Source organism: Pseudopipra pipra, chromosome 4, assembly GCF_036250125.1.
Source record: "Pseudopipra pipra isolate bDixPip1 chromosome 4, bDixPip1.hap1, whole genome shotgun sequence".
Lineage (NCBI taxonomy): Eukaryota > Metazoa > Chordata > Aves > Passeriformes > Pipridae > Pseudopipra > Pseudopipra pipra.
Window position 1 is genome coordinate 49,587,544 of NC_087552.1, and position 12,052 is coordinate 49,599,595.

The 12,052-nt window shown below is 35.8% G+C and overlaps 1 protein-coding gene across 1 annotated transcript in view; it reads left to right on the forward strand.

Annotated features, from left to right (window-relative positions):
* NFXL1 (nuclear transcription factor, X-box binding like 1) overlaps nucleotides 1-12,052 on the forward strand; it is a 46,590-nt gene that overhangs the window by 25,377 nt on the left and 9,161 nt on the right. Inside the window, exons 17-20 of the mRNA XM_064652892.1 lie at nucleotides 1,033-1,199; nucleotides 2,013-2,082; nucleotides 9,473-9,577; nucleotides 10,648-10,734. Coding sequence (XP_064508962.1) covers nucleotides 1,033-1,199; nucleotides 2,013-2,082; nucleotides 9,473-9,577; nucleotides 10,648-10,734 — 429 coding nt within the window. The remainder of the gene's footprint in view (nucleotides 1-1,032; nucleotides 1,200-2,012; nucleotides 2,083-9,472; nucleotides 9,578-10,647; nucleotides 10,735-12,052) is intronic.

Genomic DNA, 12,052 nt, shown 5'->3' on the forward strand with positions numbered 1-12,052 from the left:
AAAATGTTACAGAAAGGCCAGCTGTTTGCTTTTACCTACTGTTAAATGTTGTATCACAGTTTTCTAAATGTTTTTACTTGCTGTTGTTTTTCTTAGATTTGAATTTTTGGGAGTTAAGTTTTGTAAACAGTCATTGTACAATGGTTCCTTTTTAAACTTCAGCAAAAGTTGTTCAACTGTAGAAGCAGAAGAAGAAGGAACTGAGGAAAAACAATTAAAACCTTAAATACTTATGCTTTTATTTTGAACAGCATAAAGTGAAACGTTGACATGGAATAGTCCTTTTGGGGAAGTATTATGTAGCTTCATTCTTGGAGAAATTTGCTTTACTTTGGCTGACTTCTTTGAAACTGAACATTTATCAGTTGATAACTCCTGTCAATCTATCTGGGTGTATTTGATTGCAGACTGGGGTTCTGAATGAGTTGTTAAGAATATGAATAGAAATGAAGCTTAATTTACTGTGCAGATTTTCATTATCTTGTTGATCACATCACTTGGAATGAGGATGACACCATAGCTCTTGTAGGCTTCATGTGGTCTGTGGAATGGAAGCAACACCTTAGGCAGCTCCCAGCATATACCTAAATTAATACTTTCTGGAAGATTATACGGAATATCATACATGTATGGAAATGGAATGGCTTAAAGTTTGCTTCTTAAAATTAAGTAAACCAACCCCTCCACCCCTGTATTACAGAGCAGAATGTCATGACTAAAGCATTACAGTAACATGATGGGTGGGAAAAGTTAGTTCAGAATACGAAATTACTTCTTTTTCTAACAGTTTTCCGTAGAGAATTAACAGGCTTAATGGTAATTTTCCAAAGCACTAATATTAAGGAGATTCTTTTATGCCCAGGAAGGAAAATAGAACTCTGTTTCCTTGACTGACAAACACTGGCCTTTCTACTTTGCTTTTCAAAAATGTATTTTACACCCCAACTCTTTCTTCTATATAAAAGCTTGTTAATGACATCTCACAAACAAACATTTGGCACTTTCTTTAGTACTTTGTTTTCATTTTGTTAGGCGGGTCCAGAATGTTCACAGTGTGAAGAGGAGTGTACCAAGCCCCGGCCATCTGGCTGTCCTCACCGATGTGTTTTGCCTTGTCATCCTGGGGATTGCCCATCATGTCTCCAGATGCTTAAAATAAAGTGTCACTGTAAACTATCAGTACTGTATGTTGAATGCTTGTAAGTGTCAGAACACAGCCCAGCTTTTCATTTGAATGCTACTAACTGGAAACCATTTGAAATGTCGGGGGATGGGAGCTACTGTTACAGCAAGTTATAAAACTTCTCTTGAAGATTGTAATTAGTAATATAATGGGGTTTCTATTTAAATGTAGCCAGTTTTATTGGTATTAACTAAAATTACTATAAATGCATGGAGTCTTATGAGCAGAAATTATTTTTATAATGTTTTTATAATACAGATAATATTTTGAATTATGAAAATATTATAGTAATTTACGTAATGTTTGTTCTATATGTGCTTCTTTTAGAGTATGTGAAGAAGAATTTTATAACAAGAATTAGAATTAATGTAGTTAGTGTAAAAGGTCTTTGCAATTAGTTGCAAATTGTATGTCCTTTAAATACAGCCATTGTCCTGCAATTTCTAGCTGTTCTAATGGAAAACTCCTTAATAATAATTTGTACACTTTTAAAATCATTTATGTGTGTGTGCATAGAGGGTAAGCTAGACTTTATGAAATATAAGATGGAACTTGTGGATTTAAGCACTGTCTTTTGTCTATTGCTCTGAAAATAGTCATCATATGCAAGTATGTTCTCCTTTGTTCATTTTATTTAAAGTACCTCAAGTCCTCTAAATTCATACAGGTTTGTCTGTAAAATAGGGTAGTTTATATTAGTCACACAGGATGTGGACAAATGAGTTTACTTTTCTTTGCAGTGAGATATACTTAAAATGTACCCCTAATTGTATTGACTTTTGTTGGTTTTAAATTGGAAATTATCACAAATACATCTTTCCTTTTACAGAAAACTAACATGTGCTGATTTAAAAGAAAAGGAGCGTCTTATTTCCTGCAAAAATCAATGCCCAAAAGAGGTAACCCATATTAACAAAGAGATACTTGATTTGATCAATATGTCGAATTTTGTGGATATAGGCCAAGCAAACTAGAGAAACTTAGTCTAAATGAATATGCTAAATGATAGATGCAGAGGTGGTTAGTGAACTGTACTTGCAAGACATGTGGAGGCTGTTTAATTAGGAAAAATACTGAGAATTGTATTTGCTGTTGTTCTCATCTAAGTGCAGCTCTAGCAACCCCTGTCTGTGCAACAATTTGGGGGCAAAGAGTTTTTATACTTAATAAGTGAGATGAGGTAATAATGCCCTGGTGTGTTAGTGAAATCGATGTTAAGTACTATGAAATAGAATACAAGCCAGGTAATCTCTCTACTGTATCTGAGTATATCTAAGCGGCTGTGAAGAAGAGAAGAATAATATCCTCACTGTATGATGTTTAGACTATGCACCAATGGAAATAGGCATCAGTAAGGAAGTTTCCTGTTGAATACTGCTTTTGGGTAGTAAAGCTTGTGGAGTAGTGCAGGAACTGCTTGGAGAAGCTTCCGAATTTTCATCAGTAACAGCTTAGACATGTTTCAGGATTTGTCTTAAAGCAGTGTTAAACACAACTGGACATGAGAGGTGGGTCAAATGACTTGTCCCTTCCAGTGCTGCTGTTATGTGCTGCTCACGTGCTTTCAGAAATCCGCACGTTGCTTCTTATTTTATGTTTGTTTTTTAGTTGTAATTAGTTGTAGTGGGAGTAACAGCCCTTTCTTTATTCCATGTCCCACTGCAGGGTTATAAAATGTATGAAGGGGAAAAACAGGAATAGTCAGGAATATTTTGGAAAGTGCTTCCACTGCTAAACTCTCCAGAATTTCTGAGAAATTCTTCTTCTCTGCAATAAAAATGCTTGTACTAAAGAAAATATTTTATCCCTTAATCACTTTGTTGATGTGATTTGGCCTTTTAATGTGTAGCTGAGTCTCTGTCTCGTAATTCAATGGCACTCATAAATGCTTTGATTTGACCCATTCTTGTTCCCTGATTCCACTTAGTTCCCATATGCTGGATTATTTAGGATGTCCTCTAGTCTGAGATCTCTGTCTTCTTACCAACATAATAAATGTAGGTTCAAAACTTTTGTTTCATCATTTTCTAGTGTCAGAAATTTGACATTTGAATCCTTGTCTTAATTAGAAAATTTTTTTTGCTTTTGAGTAAATGCATAAATTCACAGGATTCTTGCTGCTTTCCCAGAAGTGTCTGTTTCTCCACTTTTCAGATAAGGCTGTGTTAACCCCAACAGGAAGGCTGTGCTCTTGTGCTCTGTGCCTACTTGTATCTTCTGCTTTTTGCCCTTGTAGATGCCTATCTTTTTTTCTGGAAATGAATGTGCCTGTCACAGTTTTCTCATCTGGATGTCTGAAAGCCCTCTTCCTGGCAAGGGAACACTGAGATATTATTTCATTGTCCATTTACCTCTTAATTTTGTCCTTTCACATCCCTTTCTGTTACTTTGGTTTTATTTGCTCCAAGACTTCTCTTTATTTTCAAGAGTGCTTATAATCTCTTATCATGAACTATGTGTTCTGTACTTCAGCTTCTCTACAAAGATTTATTTTCTCCCATATCTCATCTTTGATTAATGTAACTGTTGTGATTTTTCTGAACATATTCCCCAGACTCATTCTGGGATTTAAAATCCACCTAGTAGCAGTCCAGGATTTTAGCTTCCAGTTCAGAATTGCCCTGTTCCACAGATGATGTCCTTTTTACTTAATTCAGTGGGATGTGAAAGAAAGCTTAGGAAAACAGAATGTGTTATTTTTATAAAGCTTTAACTTAACAGTGAGGTTCTTATTTCTGTAATTATCTTAAAAAATAAGGTTTTCTGCACCTTCTGCTATGCAAAGAATCCTTTTAGGGTAATGGATGATGTAAAAATGCATACTTTTCCCTTCCTGTGATTCTAGCTCTAGCTCTTACTGTCTTTGATGAAACCTAGAAGTAATTAGTACCTTCCTGATTCAGGTAGTTCATATCTTTGTGTTACAGTTCATCCTACTTTCTTCAAATCCTACTTGAGTAACTTGGTGTGTACAGTATGAGGGTTTTACCATTTTTTTTGTCTAAAATATCTGTTCCCATTTCTCTGAATATTGAACAGTGCTAGGGATGTTTGTTTCTGTTTTATAAGTGTACAATATTTGTCTGCAACTTTGAGAAAATTAGCTAGCTGTCTCATAATATAAATTATACTGGTAATTCTCTTTCAAAGGAATAATTGATAAACACAATTTGAAGGAGCAGCCTCAACAGACATCACTCTGCCACTGCCATCACCACCCCTCCCAGGCAAATCTAGGTCAACCTCATTTTGCTGTTTGTAAGTTTTTGTCTCATGAGACAAGAACATACAAATACCTTGGCCAGTTTAGAGCATTTGAAGTTTACAAATCTAATATGTCTGCCCAAAACTAAAATGCAAGTGTTTTATGTACAGTTCTGGCAGCCTCGAGTAAATTTCAAATTAGTGTTATATGAGAATTTCCTTATTTGATGTCAGAAGCTGACCTTGGGTCATTAGCAGAGCTCACTGAACTTGATGTTTGCTAAAAATCAGTGCACTGTCACTCAAAGCTTACCATAGTGCAACTTAGGTTCAGTAGAATACAGTATTTTACTGAAGTCATAGTTTTGAGATGTTTGTGGTTAATGGAAACTGCAGTAGACAGTATGCTACCATATTTGATTTACAGGTACCATGATACATTTGAGGATAAAGAAAAGCAATTATATTGTCTGGTGCCTTGAAAAAAATGCTACAAGAACTTGAAAATCTTGAAAGTTTTCATACTTTTGTTTTGGCTATGGCAATATAAAACTATAAAAGTGACTCGTAGCATTATATAATACAGCCCGCATTTTCTTTCTGCTTTAGGGAGAAGCGGTGTCTTTGATATTACCACAGCTGTTAGATGATCCTTTAATTAAAAAGTTAATTCTCTTGTTTGGTAACAATAACAAAATATCCTGTTGAAGGAAATGTAATTTTTTTTTAGTCGGGGTGATTAAATTCTTATGATCATGCTTGCAGGTGTTTTGTGACAATTCTTACATAGAAATTTTAAGTCTGTCAGTTTTCATTGCTTATGTATTGCTGTCAGCATTTGTGAATCTGTGTTTAACACTTTATTCTGTGTAGTTAGTATTTCTTAACAAAATAGCCATACTTTGTACTTTTACTGTGCACTTTGCTACTGTCTAGGCATGAAATATGGGACCCCATTGTGATAAATTTATTTTAACATCATGGTGCAGTAGAGACAATGTAATTTCTTCCCCTGTAGTTGGCACTGTTGAGGTTGCACCTTGAATCCTGTGTTCAGTTTTGGGCCCCTTACTACAAGAAAGACATTGAGGTGCTGGAGCATGTCCAGAGATGGGCAGTGAAGCTGGTGAAGGGTCTGGAACACAAGTTATATGAGGAGTGGTTGAGGGAGCTGGAGAAAACAAGGCTCAGGGGGGACCTCATCACTGTCTACAATTACCTGAAAGGAGGTTTTAGCAGGTGGGGGTCCAGTTTCTTCTCGCAGGTAATAAGTGACAGGACAAGAGGGAAACAGCATCAAGTTGTGCTGGGGGAGGTTTCAATTGGATACCTGGGAAAATATCTTCACTGAATGGGTTGTCAGGCACTGGAGTAGGCTGCCCAGGGAAATGGTGGAGTCACCATCCCTGGAAGTGTACCAAAAAAATATGTGGATGTGGCACCTGGGGACATCGTTCAGTGGTGAACTTGTTAGTGTCAGGTAAAGGGTTGGACTCAGTGATCCTAAAGGCCTTTTACACCCTTAACGATTCTATGATTCTCTAAATTTTAGGAGTATGCATATCTTTTAGTTTTTTTTAATAAATAATTGAGGCATTCTGGAAATAAAATTTAATGTCGTAAACCCACCTTGCAGATGTATGTGGGTTGCAAAAATTTAATTTGGTCTTTGTTTGGAAATTGTAAAATTGTCTTTTTTACTTACCTTTTGGGATTGCGGTTCAAAAGTGCTGTTTTCTTTACTAGCAGGTTATTTTCTTTATTATCAGATGTGTATTAACAGGTTGTATTTATTACCTTCTGTCAGAGGTCAGTTAAGCCTCCACAAATATTGATGGGTTTTACCATCTTCAGATATAATGTTAAGATTTAAATGCATTGGCTATGGGGAAAATACTTGTAGGATATTTTTTGGGTTTCTTTTCAGAGCTTTTCTTTTCAGTGGATTAAATCCCTTCTTTTAAAGGCCTTGCCATAGCAAACATAAAGCCTGTTCTTTTTTGCCTGTAGTCCACAAGCTATTGACAAGACATCTTGTACAGTAGAAAAGGATCTAAAGGGATACACACTTTCTTGTTTTAGCACTAAGTAGTTCAGCATGGAATTTAAAAACAAGCAAAAAAAAAATCCTTTCCCATTACATTTTTTTATCCAGCAGAAGCAGCAGAATGATTGCTTTTGTTTTCTGAGATCATGGGTAAATGTTATTTTGCTACGCATTTTACTGCAATGTTGGTTTTGCATTGGAGGGAGTAAAAAAAAAGTTTCTCTGCCAGCTTCATTCTTGTCCTGAATCCCTGTGGATGTGAACTGTGTAGCTCTATGAAGGGTACTAAATGTGTACCTTTGTGTTTCGGTATTGGATTAAACATCTGCCTATGCAAATTTTGCTCTAATGGTGTAGTAATACCTGGAGGTTGAGATGAGGGCTACTGTCTTGGATTTGCAGCTCTGACATCATTCATAAGACTGTTTGTTTGGGCTTTGCCACTATTAATGAAAATGTGCCTAATGAGAACAGAAGAGTAATCTGGAAGTAATAGTTCTAGCCATGGCTTGTTCTGGCCAGCTTAAGATGACTTGCAGGTGAGACTAGATTGAGTTATTGTGTATGATTCTCTTAGAGAGCCAGGAGAAGGGCCCTCCTACTGCACAGAGGTCATGCAGTAGTAAATTGGTTTTGCAGAGATTGTGGTCACTAGTGAGCAGGCTCCATGTTCTGGCTGGTATTCTGACTTCGGTGGCATACAAGGCTTAAAGACAAGTTTCTTCCCTCGTTTTTCCAAAATGAGGCAAAATAATTTATTTCAGGCAAAAATATTTGCTGATGATCAGTTGTACCTGAAAGAAAGCTAAATTCCTTCTTTGATAAGGTGACCAATTTATATATTTTTCCCTCAGATAAAGCGAATAGATTAGATCTGCTATGTGAGGCTTCAGCAGAGCAAGTGAGTCAATGCTACTCAGTAAATATCTAGTTCAGATATAGGAGAGGTTTCATACAAGGATGAAGGTGGGCTAAAGAAAACAACTGTCTGTATTCGATTATTTTTTTTGAAACCCCCCCCCAAAACCCCAAAACAACAACAAAACTAAAGCAAAAGTTAGAGCAAGAGATATAACAATAAGGAAGGTTTCCCATGGACTGAACTGACAGTTGACCTTTCATTGTTTTCAGTAATGACCTTGTCACCAAATAAACATTGCAGTTTTCTGATGAAAATCTGTACAGGGTTGTCAGTATGTGAGAACTGAGGAAGTGCATCTGCAGAACACATGTATTTGGGGCATGATACAGAAAAACAATGAGTTAGACATGTGAAGCTAATAGTAAGTTCCCAGGAAACAGCAGAAATTCTTACTGTCACAGCATGAGTAGCTGGAGACAGATGCAAATGAGAGGCCAAGATATATTGAGGAAGATACTCTAATAAAAATGAGGTGCAATTAGGGCATTGTACAAAGTCCTTCCTGCTGAGATGTCATTTGGAATATTACATGCAGTTCTGGCTATGTAGTCAAGAAACATTGACTTTAGCTGGTTGAAATTCAATGAAGGGAATACTGTGGACATAAAGAGCCTTTTATGAAAGGACAGTAGCGAAATACTTCAATATGAGGATAAGAACTAAGGGGCTTAGACTGGCTAGAACAAATCTAAGAAATTTAAAAAACTCTTGCATGTTTTGGTGAGCTCCTGGAGCAGTCTCCTTAGCAAAACAGTAGAATGGGGTCAGAAGGGGAACTGTTTTCATGGTAAGACTTCATCCAGTCCTGGAAGGATCATAGAAGGTGCCTGCCTGTAGGAAGACTTGACTTCAGGACTGAGCATGGTGACTTGGATGTTGCTTTTAAGCCTGTATGAAATGTGCTGAAACAATGACTAAAAACCTGAGCCTAAACCACAAAGTATCTGTCAGTGTAATAATAGTTTGTGACTGTCATGGACATAAAAACATGAATGTCTGTTCCATAATTTTTAGTTGGAAAGTTTCATGTTCTGTTTAGGTATGTGTTTCATGATGCTAGCTCAGATGTTGAGCCAGTTCCTGTGGACTTCTGAGACTCCAGATTTACTAATCAAGGTTTATACACCTGAGTTTCATAATTATGTAGTATTCTCATTCTTGTGGATGAAGTGATGTAGTAGGAATACATTTTCAATTTTTAATGAATGTGAAAAACTGTATCTCAAAAATGTATGCTTTACAGCATTTTCCAGGTTCTGTTAATCTCTTGATGACAGTGAGGAGGTGAAATTTCACTTTTAATGAAGAACACTGTCTAATGCTATCTCTGTAAATCAGTTGCTTAGATATGTCCTGTGAGGTTCCACCTTCAATTATAAACAGTATTGGGTTATGTAATTGAAAATGAAAAATTATTATTATGAAGATTTCTTATGGGCATGTGTATGAGCAAGGAATATTTTCAGTGAAGTCCTTAACAGAGCAAAAATCTGCTTATTTTCTTGATGTGTTTTGTCTAATACAATGCTGGGAGCACTGCTACATTCTTATCAATCAGCATATTTAAATTATTAACTCAATTCTTAATACCGTTATTGAATGATAATATTTTCTTTATAAGTGTTAAAGATTGTACTGGCAGTAAAAGAAGTCTTTATCTCTCAGATGGCAGAAATGGGATAATCTGCCAAATGCAGAAATGGAGGATTTTGTGAAATTTTGGACATGATAAGAATATTGATGACCTGTATTTTAATTATGCATCAGATGATTCTTGCATGCAGAATTTCTTTTGCAGTGTTTTTGTTTCTAATTCTTTCCTTTTTCTTTTATTACTCTGTCTAATCTACAAGTAGCTACAGTATAGTTAAGTTCAGTTTTCAGGGGTTTTTTACTTCATCTATTTGTATTCCCCCAACATACAGATAGCTAGGGTAATTGTTGTATACATTACTGTGGAGGTGACTGCTCTTGAAACATGTGAAAGGAGAAATTGTTTTTTAATCAAGCTGTGCCAATAAAAGAAAAATTATTTTTCTGGAACTGAAATACAATAAATTACAAGCAAACATTTTATTGGTGTGGGAGTTTAATTTGTGTGTTCTGTTCTTTATAGTTGCCCTGTGGTCACCGATGTAAAGAGATTTGTCATTCAGGTAGCTGTCCTCTGAACTGCAACCAGAAGGTTAAACTCCGATGTCTCTGTAAGAGACTGAAAAAGGTAAATCTCTAAGTTGCAATTTGAGAAGGATGTACATATTTTTTTACATGTTCCTAGTCTTGTATGGATGACTTTTGTGGATGGTGCAGATTAGAATAGGCCCAGTTACTCTAGTAGATCTGTAACAGTTCACATCAGCTGAAGATCTAGGCTGCTATATCAGAAGATTCACTGGAGAATATAAAATCTTGCTAATTCTAGCAAATGATGGCTGCCTGACTTACAATAGCTTTGTTTTCAAGCACATTTCAATTTTTGTAGCTTCATGGGAAGACCAGTCAGATGACCTGGAGTGATTTGAAGAAAACAAATTATATTTCTCTGGTGATACTGCGAAAGTTTATATAAATTGGAACTAGAACAGATGTTGTGAAATGAGAACTGATGTTATCAGTTTAAGGTTCTCTGTAAACTTAAAAGCAAGTACAGCCATCAGCACCCTCAGTTTCTAACAAAGATAAGAACAAAGTAATGAAACAAGTTTACTATAACTGTATATTATTATGAGGGAAAAGTCTTGAGAAGTCTTGACAAATAATTATATCTTGATGGAAAAAAACCCATAATCTGGCTTAAGGAAAAGGCATGTAAATTATTTTTCTGGACTCATTTAACTTCCAAGTGTTCCAAACAGGTTGCACTTCCCTAGAATTCTGAGGCTTCTCCAAGATATGTCTTGTGCATCCTGAAGTCTTGCAAATGGGGTGTTGAGCAGGGGAAAGGATGACATATACAGAATAAGTGCTTAAAATGGATCAGTCTCTGCTTACAGATAACCCCTCCTTTTTTTTTTTTTTTAATTGCTTCAATATTAGGAGAAGTGGAGAATGTGTGACTGAGAATTACCTAATTTTTTTGCCTGCTATGACCAGACCTTGCCCTGTAATCTGAGCCAGTTAAGAGAAACGTATATGAAATGACTAGGGCTCTGAATGGGAACTCATTCTGCCAGAGGTCCAGAAAATTATCTTATTTTGTCTCAGGCAAACAAGTGAGACATAAAGAAATGAACATTACAGCTAAAATTTTATCTAGGAAAATGAGTATAAAAGACAAATTATTCTTAACAGGAAATACAGTGCAGCAAGATACAAGAAGGCCAAGTTTCACTGGAATGCGATGCGTTATGCAAGGAAATGAAGCGGAAAGCATCTGAGGTAATGTATCCGTTGTAGCTATAATTTCTTCTCAGTGCTTCAAGAAAAGTAGAAAAAATGAACACAATTATTTTTCAAGGCAATACCAGCAAAAACTACAACATAAGTGGATGTGGTGTTGAATAGCAGCTATTTTTTTCAGACTTGCATTTGTGAACACTGTTAATTAGCTCAATGAAATACTGTTTTAAACAGTATTCTGTTTTTTGTTTGTTTGTTTGTTTTTCTTTTTGTTTTTTCTTTTTAATTTGTGGAAACTGAATCTTTCCTCTTTCACTGAGAACGAATGATGTTCAGTGATAGTAAAACACTTGACAAAAGTAGTTTATTGTGTCTATTACTTTTTAACATATCCAGACTGGAAAAAAATCTTTTAAAAACTCCAGACATTTACAGAGATAAATTAGTTTGCACAAGTGCAAAACAAACATGAATTTCTGAAAACAAAGTGCATTACCTCTTAATAAAACTTTTCGTGTCTAGCACTTAGTGAGTATGCACTTCCAAGGAGTTGTGTCTTTTACTGTACATTTTATTAAAGAAATAGTTCTATAAATGTTTTTCTAATACTGTGATTATAATGGTTAAGGTTCCCTCTACCAATGTATGTTATACCTATGTATCTTCTACAAATATGACCACATCAGTGTAAAAAGAAGTTTTCTGTTGCCTTTTTTTCCACATTTGTGGGTCGCTTTTTCTTTTGTAGCTGAAATTTTGCCATTAGATGGCAGTGAAATACCAGGAGGCTAGTTGTGTAGTTTTTTTGCACACCAGACTTTCAGATTTCAGATGTGCATGGCTGAAAACGTCTTCTATGCACTTTTCTAAAGGGACTCTGTCATTGTGCCTAGATTAATGAAATTCTCAGTAATGCTTTTATTTAATACAGTGTTTAGTAATTTAAACATTTGTCTGAAAACCTGCAAATAGGACTATTCTACTGACCCTGCCCTCAGTGCACACTGAGCTACAGTTTGCTAAAGCATGGGCTATTAATAGATTTTACATCTAACTTTTCTGAGATAGTGATTTGGTGGTCCAAAAAAGGCCCAAAAATTTATACAAGAAGGCAGACACGTAAACTTCCCCCATATACTCTTTCTGTTACTACTGTTACTTAGTGATCTCTGACGGTGGGGATTTAAGAGAGTGAGATGCTGTCCTCTTGTCTCTTGGTCTTTGTTGGATTTATCTCCTATTAGCAGGCTTGGTTGTTTTTTTGGCATCTATAAATGTCCTGTACACTGAAATTTTAGATTTAGCCAGATACTCTGTGGGAGTAGAATACTTCCCTCTGTTGTGAGCCAACCTCCTG